An 18,059-nucleotide genomic window follows, 5' to 3' on the forward strand; every position below is an offset into this window, starting at 1 on the left:
CATTCCACAAGAGGTCATGATAATAAAAGAGACAGAATAGTAGCTATTTTTTTTTCCTGGAGAGTAAAATTTGAAGTGATCTGCACCTTTTGTTCAGCCAGTATACAATGACAGACCTAGTAAAATAACTTTTAATGACATCCGAGGGAGATGCTCTACAGAGTAGAAGAGCAGAGTGACACACAAATTCTCAGTCTCACAGGTCTGTGCGTGTTTTCTGGCAAACAAAGCCCTGTTCGTTTTATTCCTGTGCAAAATCTGGCCAAGCAGCTGCTGCCTGAAAACAACCAGGATAGCACGTGTCATCCCCACAGCAACAATTATGGCTCTATTCCAAAGGTATCATTGCCTAACTATGCATTTGGTTGAATTATTAATATCGTGTCCCTGTGCGAACAGATAGAGAAACTGTGAGCCAGGGATTTTCTCTGCCTCTGCTGTGATTGTAGCCATTAAAGAGCACTTTGTAAGTTCATTCCTATCCGCTGCAATTGAGGCAGATGACTGTGATAGACTATTTTTCTCTCCTCCCTCTACACTGGATGGAGTGATAAATGGCTGAGCTTTAGACTATGACATCTGCCAGCCATCTTAGGCTGCGACTGACTATTTTAGCTCATTGCAGACATTTTCCACATTAAAAGGGTTACTTGATAAACTCAGTTGATGCAATAATGCCCAGAGTTTTTTGTAAAGTTTTAAGCCTTACTGCTGAGGCTTTGTTTATGCCTTTCAAAGGTTTTGAGCTACCTGTGTTTCTGATGTCACAGTAAGGATCTTAAAAAAAAACAAAGCTTTTGTTGCAGGTTCCTGATCCCTGAACATGGCAGTCCACTTGCCTATGTTCAACTACTAATACATTCCCCTCTTTAACACTTTTCTCTCTCTTTAAATAATTGAAAACTTCTGGTTGGATTCTTACTCCCTCGAAAAAACATGACTTCACTTTTATGGAGACACGATTTGACAACAAGCTTGGGATCAGGCCGACCCTTTCACAAGCATGGAACAATGCGGCCCCGTTGAGTCACACTTGTTCTTTAAATATGACCTGAAAACTTGCTTCTCTCCCTCCCAGAAATGGACTGGGTGCATTTGTACTGTTTTTTTTTAAATATTTTTATGTGAAGCATGTTGTTGGCTGTGAAACAGGTGGAAGTGAGGAGTGGGAGTAAATAAGAGATGCTCAGCAGTCACAGTACTTCTTTACAAACTGAAAGGTTTACAGCCGAGGAAGATGCATGTAACAAAAATGTAAATTGGCATAAGAAAGGGATTGAGAGCATCTGATTCATCCAGGAGTGTGAAGCAACTTAACTGCTGCAATACTTGTGAGACCTTCAAGTTTTGGCTAAGAAAAACTGAGCAGAAAGTAGTGGACAGGTTTTTTTGTCATAGAAGAAAACCGAAGGCCCTTTATCACAATATTTAAAATTTAAGCAGACTGGTGAGCTCTTGCAAATTAAAGCCTCAATATTTTCAGATTTTAAATAAAAAGGATGACCCTGGGAAGAAAAACTTGCAGAGATAAATATATGTAAAAAAAAACAAAAAAAAAAAACTTTTTCACTTAATGACATTGTGCAGACATTTTAAATGTTGAATTTGGTGTATTTTCTCAATTTGAGATGCATGGATCAAGCATTTCTTGGCTGACCTTATTTCTACTACACTTAAAATAGAAATTGAGCTAAAGCGTCATAAAGCAGGACAGAAGGACTCGGTATTCAGGCGAGACATACAGTGGGATAATTTTAAGGTGTTAATGAAAAACATAAGATTGGATCTAGGGATCAGCAGCTGCTCTGGCTGGGCAACACCCATCATTAGAAAGCTCTAATAGGAGAAAAACACAGGTAAGTGACCTTGATAATCTGACGGAGGATGATTGTCTATGAGAGTCACTTACCCGGTTTGACAGTTCAGTCTACCTACGTAAAATGCTCTAAGATCCAGCCCGTGGGCTGCCAATTAGATGCGGCAGGTGCTGCCCTGAGTGAACCAGTGATTGCAGTCCCGGAGGGCAAGCAGGAGACCAAGCCAGGTCAGGGAAACAGATCAGAACAGTAAGGCTCAGAGGTCCAGAAGTCCGTAGCCTGGTCAGGGATGCTAATCAGAACAAGAACAGGTTGGTCCAGGGTTCTAGGAGTCCAGAGAGAGCTCAGGCAGAACATTAAGATGGGAACAGGCAAGCTCAGTGGTAGAGAGGTAGAATAGGGCAGGATATCACTCTCCACTGAGTCAAGACAGAAATGTGGCAAAAGTTACGATTAATGCAAGAGTAATTTTATGTAGATGCATGAATAACATACATTTTTGAAATCTTATAACTGTCTATAAAGAATGTGGAATAAATTCTCTGATAGACATGTAACTGCCTGTCAAAGTCAGGACCCTTTTGAAAAAAAAAAAAATTGTAAAATCTATGAAACATCCATCCATCCATCCATCCATCCATCCATCCATCCATCCATCCATCCATCCATCCATCCATCCATCCATCCTTTATTTTCAAATCTTAGGTTTTTATTTATAACTATGTGATTGGAAAACCTGAAAAGCTGTTTTGGTTTTTGTTGTAATATAACCAGTTGAAGACTAATCAGAAGATACATTCAAGAACAACTTTTAGTTTAAAACAATCTAACACAACTAATCATTTTGGCAAGCTCAAATTAATGTTACATTCCAGTTGGATCCTAGTTATGATGAAAAGTTGTCACACATTGCTAGTGATATAAGTTAGTATAAGTAGGAACTGATCTGGGTTATGATGCTGGTTGTTTCTGTTAGACTTATTTTTATTCTGACAGCACAAAATCTAGTATTGAGGAGAAGCATTGCTCATAATGTTTATAAATCAATAAGGAGCATAAACATGTTGTGTTTAAATTTAAGAAAAGAAAACAAAGTTGGAGTCTGACCCACAAAATAAAATAAAAAAAACAACCCTTAAACAAGCCGGAACATCTCTAACTCTGATGAGGTGGGCAAATCCTGCCTTTACTTTAAAGGAAGAAGGTCAAACCTTCATCTCCACAGCATCTATGGACCGAGGGGAGAGGTTGCTGGCAGAGGAGAAGAGAGTATGGGGTTAGTGAACTTTTAATGTAAGGCCAGATATCTCTCTACCTTAGAGATCAGAGGGTTGAAAACATGTCGTGCTATGATCATGCCCTGTCTGGTTTGTAATGTTGGGGAGGGGTGCTGCTCTAAACCTATTCATGTGGAGCTTAGAATAATACTAAAATGAGATTGAAGCCATTTTTTTCAGCTTCTTTTTAATTAAAAAAGTAATTACTCATGACCTCAGATATTTAATTATGTTCCATGTATTTAACTCTAGAAGTTTTATAAAACACCAAATAACGATCAGGCATTTATATTCCACCTATATAATAAGCCTCACCTTGTCTTTTATTCATATTTCTTTGGTCATCTAAGATGCTTTTACAGGACATAGGTCCCAATGAGGGCTTGCTGCTAAAATGAGAGGAAATTAAGTATGCAGTGAGCGGTCTGGACCTGTTAGGCCACCGCTTGTTTAACTTTGCATAGCTCTGTGTCCAGCCAGTCAAGCAAACAGACTGAAAAACATAACATCGGCCCATCACGCTCCTCTGTTGCAGAAGCCTCCAGCCACAGTAACGCTCCACATGCCAGTTATATAAGTGAAGAGAATTCATCTGACGGCGCTGTGTGAGGTGTGAGATTATAAGCCAGGCTTAGAGCACACCACTCTCTGCTTTTCTCAACGGAGTCAGCACCCTGTGCCTTGATCCCAGTTTCATGTGCAGCTGTCTGAAAATATGAACTTTGGTAAAATTCTGATGCAAAGGTGTCCACCCTGGAGCGGTTTTATCCCCCTTAAATGTCCACATCAAGTTGAAAGTTGAGAGCGGGACGGAGAGAGTTAGGTGGTGTGCTGTCACTAGAGGAGAATGATTGAAGGTCTTAGAGGTGTTAGCGCCCGGTTTGACTAAAGGCCGTAGGGGAAGAGCGGTCCCTGACAAAGAGGATGTTTGTGACCCATCATTACGTTTTATGTTGAATGTCGAGGGAGAACAAGTTTGAGGTATAAGCAGCATTTGTCTGCTTTCACTGCGGTATAGGCAAAGGAAAGCTTTAAGCAAAGGAGTATAGGAAAAGAAAACCCATCAGAGTGAGACTTCAAAATATACAAACCTATTTATCATTTTATTCAAGTTTAGATACAGTATTTACAAAGAAATAGCAGAACAATACAGTGAACACATTTCATCATATATGTTCAACTTGTTAAAATGAAAGTTTTGTGAGTATAAACAAGACCAATCATGTTTCCAGACACAAAGAGCCCAGACAACTCTTAGCAGGACAACAGTGGGCATCAATCAACCATGTCATTCTGTGATAATCTTTAAAAACCCCGATGGGTTGGAAGTCTTTTCTGGGAGCGAAAGTGGGACACTCTTAAATCTGAAACATAATGTTATGGCTGAATATGTGGTCCATGGAATGGATTTGCAGTTCTAAAATAGAGCAAGTAAACTTTTCTTAACTAGTAAATAAGAACTGAAATCAAGTTGCATACTTGTTCAAAACGTATTGAAATAATTCAGCTTTTCAGAAAAAAAAACAGGGCATGTCCCAGATGCAGCTCTCCCTCGATGTGTGACAACTGGTAGAGTTAAAGAATAATTTATGATACCCTGACTTGCTGTTTTTCTCTGCTTCGACTCTCAGTGCAAATAATTTCTATTTCATGTAGCAATGGATATTTTGATAGCATCTTTGCTTGGGCTGAAGCTGAGTCTATTTAAAAGATTGCTCATGCCGATGGAAAAACAGCATAAAGATGTCATAGAATTGTAGATGTTCTGTTACTTATAATATTGGTGAGGTAAGGCAGAGGAGGTGCAAGCATGAAATTAAAGAGATTAGGGAAACAGGCGATTAGATCACATTCTTAAGACCTGGTAAGGGAGCAACGATAAAGTCAAACTGCTGATCGTAACTAGTTTTATTGGCCTAGGCCCCATTAAACATTGAGATGGGATAAGGTGTATCCTTGTTAAGCCTAGGCATCCAAACAAATCTGACATTTCGGGGGAAAACAAATGATATGTAAAAAAAAAAACAAATGGTTTCAAAAGTGAAAAAAAAGTAAAATGCATTTTTTAATGTTTTATTGTGAACATGTTAGCCATGTCTTTTTATACAGTGATGTCATAGCTAAACCTAACTCTTTAACCTCTATGTATATCTTTGCTGTGTTAAACTTGCATAAGCTTTCCTTGCATGCCCTGTATTTTTCACTGCTTTTGGTGTTATTTTGGGTCCAATCCGTATCAAATGAATATCTAATACAGTATCCTTAGTGGTGCTTTGTACACTTGGATGGATGCAAATGATTTCTAAAATAGATATGGGGTTCATCTTTGTGTAAATAACAGTATTTGCCCATACAAATAAAACATCACCACACAACTTGACTTGACCTCTGATTACTGATGATGCTAAAAGAGCAAGTAACTTTTATTGTCATTATAAAACCATATACTTATTGTTAACACATTGTTTTATTTCTGATCAAGTTGTTAAAGCACATATATCATTTTAAAAGTTGGTTCTGCCAGATTGATGATTCTGATTAAAGCTGTTGATTGGTTAGTATGAAAACAAAAAACTTACCTTATTTAAGTCGGTCATTATCTACAGTTGATACAAGATTTGGTTGTTGAGGTCCTGGTTTCAAGGAAAACCCACTTCATTCGATTCAGAAATAGACTTCTTACAAATGTTCATAGTGGCACAAATATAGGTATCCTGTGTTATAGTGTGACAGTGTGGTATCGGGGCTGCACAGCTTAGGAAAAGAAGGACTTAGCATTGGTTGTGGGGACAGCACAGGTGATTGTGGGATGTAATTGAACAAGATTTGGACTCCGTCTATGCTGTATGAATCCTGAAAATAGCCAGACGCATTGCTATTGATCCCACTCACTTAGGCAATGCTCTCTTTGTTCTCTCAATAAAACGATTTAGGAAATAAGATCCAAAACAAATAACCCAGAAACAGTTATTTTACCTGCATGCAGACACTAACCCTTCCGTTCCACTGAATGTTGAAGTGGTGCAACTGTAGTGTGCTATCAGACAGGTACCCTCTTCCACAGGGTGTGTTTTAGAGAAGAGTGTCTATGCATGGTTTCACTCTAATTAAGGTTAAGGATTGCATGATAGTAGTGTACTTGTACGCTTGAACTCGAACAATAAACCAGTTACGGGGTTATTTAGCCAGTACTACACATATTCCATGTGCTTGGTCTTTATTTAGTCACCTTACCTTCTTTTCTTTGGATCTATCATGGGTCAGTGAGTTAAACAAAATCTGTTTACGGTTATTATTTCTATTTTTTCAGTATTAGGGCTGTTGAATGACTGTATGGACAGAATTTACAATTACATAAAAGTCAGAAAAATTAGATCCAAAGTATGGACATTCAATCTTTTACTTTTAAAATGAACCAAATCTGATTTGCTTTTCATTAACTGACTTCCTGCCATAAAGTTCTACTCTGCTCTAGATTGATGAGGACTCAGTTAGCAAAAATAGAACAGCGTATTTTAGAGAAGTGGCAAACACCAGCGCATCTGGGATACTTCAGAAACGCACTATGGCGCACTGGGTGGAAAAGCTTTGGCTCATCAGAGTTGCTGCTAACAGCTGCAAAGGGGCAGCTGCATTGCTGCCCTTCAGAACCACTTCAACATTCAGTGGAACGGAGGGCTAGATATCCTTGCTGAAGATCAAAGAAACCCTCAGTCCATTTAGTAGACTGCTTTAGCACAAGTTGCATTTTATGTAAACACTGCATGCTACATTTGTTCTTATTTTTGCATCTTGCAAGTATTCTTTAATTTCTGGTGGGTTCTTCTGGAAATCAGGCTTTTTAACCAGCAGCCATCAAAGCAAAGATGATGACAAACCATTTTTTTGAAAAGTGAAGATTTTCATAAGTTCTAGAAAATAATTAAATACAATTTACAATAATGGCTACTTTTTGCCATTCTAATTACCAGTGGCAATATCTCTCACTCATAAGCCCCTGTCTTGCTGGCCCATATCGGAAACCCACCCCTACTGCTACCAGCTTATACACAGGAACAAACATAAATTTGTAACTTTGATGGGTCCTCAATCTAAAGCAACTGTGTTAACTTGAACACTCTGTAGCAGACCTGTGGTGTATTGACCGCACACAGTGGGCCCATCTACACTTCTAGACTGCTTCTTCTAGCTCACAAGGCAATCACAACAACCAGACCATCCATGCTTTTCTATAAATGTAAACCCTTTCTTATTATAAAGAGAAAAATAACACTATAGCAAACCTTGGAATTAGAACCTTGGTTCAAAAAGGGAAGACTACTAATATTTAAAAAAAAGTTCTACAGCAAACAAGGCTCATAAAAATGACCAAAGATGTCTAATATTTGGTAACCAGTAGCTTTAAGTGAATATTTGAGAGTCTTTATGTCTTGGTACGTATACTTTGAGCACCTGAACCTTCTAAGCAGACTGCCTCTACATCCATTAGACATTTTCATTCATTTTAGCTGCAAATCTGAGCCTGTTACTAGCACAAAGAAAAATGACAAACCTTGTGTTACATCTAAGACATAGTGCTCTATATTAAATGGTGTTTCAATTCACTTAGCTTGGTGGACAATGGATCTATGGAAGCGAGTGAAACATATAAATGAGAAAAAGAGCTGGTAAGATTCTTTGCCCACTGTGTATTTCTTCAGTTGGTCTCTTAGTGATGAAAGAAATCTTGTCTTTGTGGAGTTAACCTTACAGTTAAATTGTTATGGATACCCCTGGTATCTGTATGGCCCTTTTTCATTTGTATTAGACATAAAGTTAATTAGGATTTGCAATATTTATAAAAGCAGCCACCAGAAGACTGTAAGATTTATGACCGGATATTCTGTAAACAATCTGCAGGAGAGTGGGTAAAATTAAATTACAGACACATTCCTAGGGCCCTTGCTTTTACAGTAAAGACCTTTTTATGGTTTTATAGTCACATGATTGATCCTGGGCTCTTTAGTAACCTGATAGGGGAGCTAAAGTGTTTAAGCTGAAATATGATTCCAAATTGTTCATCATTTTGGGTAATTAATTTTTGCACACGTCTGAGAAATGAAAGAACCTGGAGATTATTAATCAAAGAGAAAATGCTAGAACCTTTATTTGCATTATTATTAACGAACCATCACTATTTTTATCGCTGGTTGGATGTGGTTCCAATCATACTAATGTTTAAAACACAAAAACACAACTTCATAAAACAGCTGGTAACAGATTTGCTAGGGATTGGAGTCACTAGTTGCCCCTGCATATTATATAGCATTAATATTAAGCTAATTTGTCCACCTTAAAGGCGCTAGTTCAAATCCCAGCTCTGTCTGTCGCAGTCTTTGTGTCTTTGGGAAAAACACTTCACTCGCCTTGCCTACTGATGGTGGTCAGTGTGCCATCGGGGTAGCTGTGGCTGTATTGCAACCTGCCACCATGACTGTGTGAATTGGTGCGTCTCATTTCAGGGGTTGCATCCTTTGAAGGCTGAATTGTTAGACCAAACTGTCACAGTCTAAAAATGCTCCTTAGATTCTTCCAAAAAAGTTAAAAAAACAATCCACTGGACTTTTATTTCTAAGTTTAAAGATGTTTTGCTTCCCATCCAGTAAGCTTTTTCAATTCAAAATGTCAGAACTAGCGTTGAGCTCGAAGCTTTATAGAGTGGAATCAAAACAAGACCTGTTTAGACTTAGAAATGGGGAGTTATTTGGGTTCTTTTTTAGCCTGCAATACCTGATACTGGTCTATGCCTCTGAAAGGGGGGTCATTAGGGGCACTGTTGGCCTGGCTGACCAGGCGAGAGGCTTTGGTCCCTGCATAGGGGTAGGTGTTGAGATGATAGCGGGAAGGAATCAACTCTATTGCGGCGTTGTAGATTTTTGAGAACCGAAACCTGAGTCTACCCCCTCTGTTTAAGGTTGTTTTTTCTCTCTTTACATAGATGGCTTCCATCACACCCCTTTCAAACCATCAGTCTTCTCTGTCCAAATTGTGAACATTGTGGTCCTCGAAAGAATGCCATTTGTCCATAAGGTGTAGGTGGACAGCAGAGCCTTGTCTGGAGGAGGAGGAGGCTCTGTGTTGGTCAATTTGTCTGTGGGGAGGTTGTTTGGTTTCTCTATATAAAGATCAGAGCATTCCTCACTGCATTGAACTGCATACACCCCTCGCTCATATTAGGTCTGGGGGTTTTGTCTTTATGATGCACTAGTCTTTGTTTAAGGGTCTTGTTTGGTTTGAAATTTACAGGAATTTTGTTTTTGGAGAAAATCTTGAGACTCCAGCAACATATGGGATTGAGTCTCATATGTTGCTGGAGTCTCTACCTCCTCCAGAAAAGACTTGGCTGTACATCTAACTTTTATGGACTGACTGTGACCTAATGACCGAGAATCTTCACCAGCAATCCTGCTAAGCCTTCTTCAAAAGTGTGGTCCACCTTTTGGACCACACATTTGAAGAAGTTTCTAAAAACCCAGTACCAAGCTAGACATGGTTTTGCACTTTAAACATTTATCAAGAGTTTGTAATGATGATCAAGAGAGCAGGGTGAGCACAGGAAGCAGCAGGCAGGCAGGTGGTTCACATAATCATTGTAATTAACTTTTTACAGGCAATAAGTAGACATTCTGGTGAAGGCCGACAGTGAGCATCTGCGCACTCTTTTTTTTTTTTTACGGTGATGTGGAGAAAGAGATTGGAGATAACAGAATTCCTCACTTTATACAAGTCTTGTGCTCAGTGGATAAAGCTAATTTCAGCCCTTTATTTATTTTTGTTGAATTGTGCTCTGCATATCATAAATGTTGACATGATTTATAATTTTACATTCTAAAAAATATATTCAGCTGGAAATAAATCATTAATGAGACCGGCTCTTTAGGCCTGCTGTCGCCCAATGACAGTGTCCAGGCCTCATACTGAAGCTGCCGGTGGCGAATTGGCTCTGTCTTTATTACTAAGACGTTTTATTAAAATGAAAGGATATGGTTATAATATTGTGCATATTTTAATATATATTGCAACAGCTGGTCAGATTTTATTCCTGTGAAAACAAAAGTATTTTCAGCTATCCTTTATTCGGTATCTCATTTACTCAAACAAATAACCTGTTCATGACAAAATAGATAAATGAATTGAAAAATACTACCTGCAACTGCAATGAACATCATATATTCATTAATGAAAAAAGTAAAATAATGGTTTAAATTTGGCAAACTAGACATCAGTCCTCAGCATATAAACTTCCAGGCCACATCTGGACTTTTGTGCACAATTAGTACAATCTCTCCCTTTGGTCTCTCTGATATAACCCAGTTCACTGCAAAAGTATCAGGGCACATGTCCCGACCAATCATATTTCCAATTCGGAGGACTGTTAATTGACTGTCAGACAACAGAGATAATGACCTCCCAGTGGATGTCCACCTGCTTGAGGGAGAATGTCTCTGAACAAAATGTCAAAATTGACACAAGGAATTTGCTCAATTTTCACGGTTTAGAGAAAGAGGGAAGAAAGAGTTGCCATTCGTAAATGTGCACACCAAATTTATGTTCTAAGATTTTGACATCAGTGCTGATTCGCCTTCATGCTAAAAGTTCAAGGAGGCATTTGTTTCCATGCATCTTTTGAAATTGAGAATAATCTAGGGCTGCAAGTAACAATTATTTTGCAAACCGATGAATCTGTCTATTAATAATCTGATAGCAAAAGGTTCCTTAAAGAGGACTTTTGTGGAAATGAAACCAGGTGAACCTAAAACTTTTCCACTTGAGGATTTCTGGATATAGGATATTGGATAGATTTTTGTCTTAAGTGCAAAATGTTTACATATTTATTTTACAATTTTGGTGCAATTGCTGCTCTAAGTGGGTTGCTTTGTCAGCTAAAGGCATGATTTAGAGTCTCTTTACACCAGTTAATGATTAATCGAATACTAAATTAGTTGACAATTATTTCAATAATCAATTAATCGCGATTAGTCCAATTAATAGCTTCAGCCTTAGAATAATCCCAGCAACATGGTCCAGGAAACAGTCTGGCATATGAAGAATCACCCCTCCACTTTTAGTTTTGCTTTTTAATAAATAAAAAAGAGCCAAATTTTTGGGTTTGTTTCATTTTATTTTCAATTAACTAAAAAAAAAATGTCTTCTGATTGCAGTTTAGTAAAGGTGGAAAAATAAATCAGGGATGTCTTGCTAGGTGAATTGATAAGGTTATGCTAGAAGTCAAAGGGAAATATTTTTTTTAGTTTCATTCTACTTTTCTTTTGTCTGTGTTACATAAAGTTTTCATTTTTTGTGTGTAATTTGAAGACTGCTTTTCTCTGAAATGTCTTAAAATAGACAAATGAATTATGCATGTGTGAAGGAGTTAAATCTACAGCTTCAAGTGTTAGTCTAATTCTGTGGCTCCAAAGAAAGGTGTTGGTCTAAGTGACTATGTTAACAGTCTGTCGCTTCAAAAGGGTGCCAGCCACAGCCTCCATCACTGCAGAGCAAGTGCAGCTATTTTCTCTGACTTCCAGGCTTGGGAAAGAAGAGTGCTTCTTATGCTCAGTGAAATGGCAACATGTTGCTAAGGGATTCCCGTGGGTGACCTTTCTGACACATTCCCTGACATTGCTTTCTGCAAAAGAGTCGAGGTAGCACAAGATAGTGAGACATCACCAAGAGCAGTATACCATAAAGTAAAAAGGAAAAATACATAGCATTATTTGCTTTATTAAGAAATATTCTAAGCTAATAACAGAAAGACAAGTATATACACTGCTCGAAATATATTAAGGAAACATGTAAAAAATAAGTTCAATTAAATCAATCTTCTGTGAAATCAAACTGTCCACTTAGGAAGAAACACTGATTGAGAATTAACTTCACATGCTGCTGTGCCAATGGAATAGAAAACAGGTGGAAATGATTGGCTGTTAGCAAGATACACTCAATAAAGGAGTGGTTCTGCAGGGGGGGACCACAGACCACTTCTTAATACCTTTACTTTCTGGTTGATGTTTTAGTCAAATCTGAATGTTTTTTTTTTGTGTGCATAATGAAATTAAACCACATCACTTGAGTTTCTAGTTTCAGTTTAATATTGTTATTTTTTGGTGATGTTGTTAAAGATATATGTTGGTAAGAAAAATAAATTGTCACCAGCTGAGAAAATGAGTTCTTTCAGCAGCAGAGTTTTTAGTAGATGGGGGAAAAAGAAATAAAATATTTGGATGTGATGATCCCACTTACTGTCTGTGACAGGACCCAGGAGGCTACAAATACCTCACTGTGCTGTACTGCAATGAAAGGGTCGGATTTGAGTGTTTGTCACTTTCCATGCATATATTTTTTAATTGGCCTTCTGGTTGACTATTACCACTTTCTGTCCTGCAGCTGCATATGGTGTACAATACGGTGTGGTGGGCACAATTTTACTTTCCAGAGAAATCCTTCTTTTTTTATCAAAGATTATTTCTATAAGCCTATAAGGCAAGACAAGGACAGTTTATTTGTATAGTTCAATTTGGTACAAGAGAATTCAAAGTGTGACATGAACTCAATAAAAATGGGTAGTAAAACAAATAAAACAGTTGGACCACAACCTTAAACTAATAACACCTACTGTAAGTTAAGTTTTACTTCAACAGTCAAAGGAAGTTTTAATAATTGTTTTTTGACTTTTTTTTTTTCTAGTCTTATGGGAATTTGTTCCAGGTAATTGGAGCATAGGAACTAAATGCTACTTCTAAATCCATACGTATATAACCCTTAATCCATATATTTAGAAAATATTAATTCTGCACACTAAGAAATTAAAATTAATTAAAAATAGATGCAAGTCAGGTCTTTATATTTAGCATGCTTCAAAATACTACCTTATCAATGTATTTAGGCTAGGTCAGGATTTTTAGCTTTATTTGTCAGAGAAGGGAAAGAGCTACAAAATAAGTATTTTTATTTAAGGTGGAAAAGAAAAGGGATATATGGCAGCAATACTTAGAGAAACTCAGTAAGAATAGATCAGAAGTTATTATAGTAACCCTAACAGATTAACGGTTTAAATGTTGACTCTCAAATTTGAAAAAGCATAGCAGTCGTTACAGCGTTTATATCAGTGGTTAAGTTACTCGAATAAATCTACAAGTCAGGATAAAACAAGAGTCCTTTTTTTTATTTTATTTTTTTTAGTGGTGGGCATAGATTCATTGTTTTGATCTAGATTCATCTCACTGTAATCTTGAAATTAATCTAGATTAAAATTGTTCATTTGAATTCTGCCAAAGGCATTCATATGTGTGTGCTACCTCCAGAATATTGCATATCAGGTTTACTTTTTTTATGTTTGCAAATTCACACGTAATTTCATCATCTTACTTAAGACTTTGACAAAGTTCATTTTTTTGGCTCATTTGTTACTGTGTTTTTGCTGCAAAAATAGTGTCCCACTTCTAATTATAGATGTCCCACTTTAATAATATACTGTGGTGTCTCCAAAAAAGAGACTTTGGGGCAACAATGTTTGAAGATAAAACTAAAATCTGTGTTTAGAATGTCTCTTATGATGTGAAGTTCCCGAGGTTTTGAATGCACCACGACTCTAGAGCTAGCAATGAAATGGGCTAAACAAATACCACTGAAGCTACATTTTCAAAAAGCGTCCCACGTTACCCATATTAATCAAAGAAATCATCAAGAAACACACATAATGTTGCGGTAATTATTCGTGGTGTCGTGGTAAAATGATATTTGAAATTGCATAACATCACCTACCTTAAGCAAAGGAGTGAAGTTCCCAGTTGGTTATCGTTATTCACAGATGTCCTGTGGTCAACTGTCAGTGCTGAACAGTCAACTCTACCAGATTCTTATCTTTTGTGGCTTTCTCCGTGGAGTGCTGGTAATGAATTCTTCTCATGATAGTTCACGCTGCAGGTAGTTTGTAAGATGGGTCACCTGTTGCCGCCTGGAGAACAAGCTCGAGCCCATCAGCCACTCTGGCTACGTTCACACTGCAGGCCTTGATGCTCAATTCTGATTTTTTTTGTGAAATATGTTTTGTTTTTTTTTGCGTTGCCGTTCATATTTCCAACTATATGCGACTTGTATGTGATCTCCTGTGTGAACTGCAGTCATACAACACAAGTGTCCTGCATGCGCAGTAGAGGACGCAATGATGTCACAGGTCAGCATGCTCTATGTTTAGGGAACTAAGCATGGATGGTAGTACTGCCCCGTATCTAGCGGTCTTTTCCAACCATAAAAAATCTTTTCAATATAGTTAAACATAAATACTGCTCTCCGCATCATAATCTGCCATGGTTGTTGCTTTTCATGCCACTTCTGCGTAGCAAGATGCAGAATAAGGACCTTTGTTGGGTATTAATGACGTTCAGGTCGGATTCATCCAACCTGGCCGTTCAGACACAGGTCGCATTTGAAAAGATCAGATTCATATCGGATTCAGGACCACAGAGCCAAGCGGCCTGGGTTGGATTGGAAAAAATCTGATCTGTGTTGTTCAGACAGCCATGAAAAGATCATATCCAGGTCGCTTGAGGCTTGTGGCTATCTACTGGGTGAGGAGATTGGTTAGCTTGCCTGATAGAGCTCTGCTAATGGGCTTGCCTCAGTTACACTCAAACATTATAGTTTTATTAAAACAACTCCTGCACTACATCAGTGTTTGCCCCACCATCTTTCGTATTGGTTAAGGGATGTATTTGCGTTTAGGTGTTACTTGAGACTGGAAGGATTCCTGCAGTAAACTAATTCTACATTGCACGAGGTGCAAACAGCTTGAGTCTTGTTGAGATTTCCATTGGGAAGTTTCTTAAAATTAAAATTTTCCCTGAAGCAAACCCAGCGGCTTTATAGCTGCATTGTTGTCAGCACGTCACATTCGATGTGGTAATTTCACAGTAGGCCTACACAGGTTGGAAGACTGATTCGTTCACGCCCCCACATACACATCCGCACTAAAATATTAAGGTGAAAGTCATCATTAGTATAGACCCAGCTCCCAACCCAACTGTGAGAATAGATAAATGGCAATAGTTTTTTAATCACCCAATATGTGCTGCGCTCACGCCAACTTGAACTGAAACAGAGGCGGTTTTAAAAGGATTCATCTTTTTTTACCCTGAGCTCTATATGATAGCTATGAATGTATGCAGTTTTCTTTAGAGGACCAGCAATTACAATAATAGAAAAATAGGTTAATCAGTTTTACTGATCCACCCAAAACATAGAGGGGCATTGAGATGTCTAAATAGAGGATACCTTCTGGCTCCAAAAGTAAAGGGAGGGCTTATATTTTTAGGAGAAAATTCTAGGATTACTGTGATGATTTTTGTCTCTCTTTTCTTTTGTGATCAGTTAATCATGTACATGTCTCCTTTTTCAGAAGTGGATACCGTTACTGAAACAGAGTTTTGTTTGGCAGTTTGTTCTTACTGCAAAGATGATGAGAGTGAGATGAAATCTTCGACCTTCGTCAATCTTTCACAAAGCTCCCTCTTGTTATTCAGACTAGAGATGAGGAAGCGTATGGCAGGCAGAAAATGAAGATCTGTTTTCCAAACTCCTCATCTTCTTCAGTAGATAATCTTTTTCTTCCAACTTGTGTTTGACAGCTCTAACAATCTCCCTCTGCGTCAAACTTTGCATGAATTCCTTTGTTTTTACAAAGACTTCTGGGAGTTAAAAGCAGATGCAGATCCGTTTAAGGTTTCTTTTTATTTTTGCATGGAAACCTCTAGTCCCTCCCTCGGTTCTGGGTTTGTGCATATCAGGAGTACGTGTTTTCCTCTTTTTTAGGCTTATATGGGATCATGAAGGAGTATGAACTCAGGATCCATTAACAGAGTTGGGGGTTTAGATTTTCTGTGTAACATGAAAGAAGGCAGAGAGGGAATAAAGTCAGCTCAGACCACTTTGCTCTTTTCCTATGTGGAAGCAAAACAATCTTCAATGCATTTTCTGAACAATATAAGCACCTGGTTGTACAATAGTATTTAAATTTTATCGGTGAAGTGTCACAATCTAATCTCTTTCAGTTTAATTTTATTTTTTATTTTTAGGTTTTTTTTAAGGTCTAATAAAGGACTTTAAACCATTAGTCTTACCTTTTGACTTCCACCCCCCACTACGCTTTCCTCCTGTGACTGAAATATTAAACTGAACTGGAAAAGATTTAAACCAAAATTGAGAGGAAAGCTGGTCAGGAGTCAGGACAGAAACAAAGAGATTTGTTCAGGAACTTAAAATAGCTTCCTAATTTGTTTGTTCCTCTGTGGAGTTGGAGTTTATCCAAATTCCCGCTGAGACTGTTTTGTCACTCAGTCTCTATTTAATCCAGGAGATGCATGTTAATATTCCAAAGTCATGTAATCAGAAAAAAAGTAAGAACGAACCCAAAACAAAATGCTGAGTACTGGATTGCTGATGTTAAATTTGTTAACACCAATTTGAGGATGTAAATGTTACATCGTCCCTTTATAAAATTAGTTTTGTTGCTAAAACTCATCTTATATTAAGCTGTAAAATCCTGCACAAAGTTATAATACATACAAATATTTAAATAAGCGAAAAAAAAACTGTATCGCACGCAACTGAGACTAGATGACTTGGACTAACTTTATTGTCATCTTGTATACACAGAGTTTGTACAAAACAAAATTTCAATTCATTCAGCTTTTCTACAGCGAATGAGCAGCTTACAACAGTGAAATGGACATTTCCATTTATAAAGTGCAGCAGTGATCAGAATGTAAACAGTGTAGGAGAAAAGGAAAACCAGTTTAAAGTCATGGTGCAAAAGGCATTAATATGGAAAGGTTCAGTGCCATACAAATAAATAAATATGGTGCAAAATGCAGTAGAACATTGCATTTTCTGATATTTATATTCTTAATTAAAAATAAATCCTGAAATGTGTCCGTTTTTCACTAAGTGTCAAACTTTACTGATTTATGTCCATTAGGGTGACTTACATAGATTCCCATACCTTTTCGACTTGCATCAGACATTTCTTGTATCCTTCAACAGACTTCTCATAATACCTTGCTGCAATTTTGGCCCACTGTTGTTTGTACTGTATGTATGTATGCTGAACAGAGATGTTTACCTTGTATTACTACATAACACACAGATAAACTCTGTTTCTTAAACAAAGTGCAGACATGTTTTGCTGACCTTCTCCCTCTCTTCTCTGTTTTTGCAGGAAAAGTGTTGAACACAGACCTGCGCCACTACCTCAGTCTGCAGTTTCAGAAGGGCTCTCTCGACCACAAACTCCAGCAGATCATACGAGACAACCTCTACCTACGCACCATACCCTGTAAGTGCTTTGAATAACCTCCTTTTTAATGCTTTTTAAACTTAGCCAGCCCAGGCATGTGTTTCCTCACCCATTTTTCAGTCCACATATGCTTTAATGGGAACTACCTCTTGGAACAAAATCAGATGCTGCAGAAATCCATTATGCAATAACTTGCTTGCTTTCCATTAAACAGGTTCTGCACTCACACAAATCAAGGTCACTGAGACACATATGCTACTCCTGCATTGTCTTCCACAGCACTTTGTCGGGCAGACTAAAAAGCAACCATTTTACTGTCACTATGGCAACGCAGCCAAGGATATCACTTGAACCCCCATGTAACTTATTTACTTCCGTATGGTATCATCAAAGTGATCAAAGTCATACTCCATCCATAAATAACACAGTTTTTTTTTTTACCACTCCAGTTGTAATTTTCTCTGTAGTCTGTGAGGTCATCACTATCAATTCCCTGAAATCAATAATGAGGCGGCTGAATAAGGTTGAAATTGAAAGCCAACAGAACTGCCACAAATAATGTCAACTGTGTTGCTGATAGCAATTTATGCTTAATGAAAATATGTCTGGCTGTTTCCATTTTCTATAAGTGTT

The 18,059-nt window shown here is 37.8% G+C and overlaps 1 protein-coding gene across 2 annotated transcripts in view; it reads left to right on the forward strand.

The window, feature by feature from the left end:
* Positions 1 to 18,059, forward strand: part of LOC119787387 (membrane-associated guanylate kinase, WW and PDZ domain-containing protein 3-like) — a 176,915-nt gene that overhangs the window by 94,767 nt on the left and 64,089 nt on the right. For both annotated transcript variants that reach the window (XM_038291224.1, XM_038291225.1), the window contains exon 2: positions 17,349 to 17,465. In XM_038291224.1, coding sequence (XP_038147152.1) covers positions 17,349 to 17,465 — 117 coding nt within the window. The remainder of the gene's footprint in view (positions 1 to 17,348; positions 17,466 to 18,059) is intronic.

The sequence above is a fragment of the Cyprinodon tularosa genome, unplaced genomic scaffold (genome assembly GCF_016077235.1).
Source record: "Cyprinodon tularosa strain WSP-4 unplaced genomic scaffold, ASM1607723v1 ctg297, whole genome shotgun sequence".
Lineage (NCBI taxonomy): Eukaryota > Metazoa > Chordata > Actinopteri > Cyprinodontiformes > Cyprinodontidae > Cyprinodon > Cyprinodon tularosa.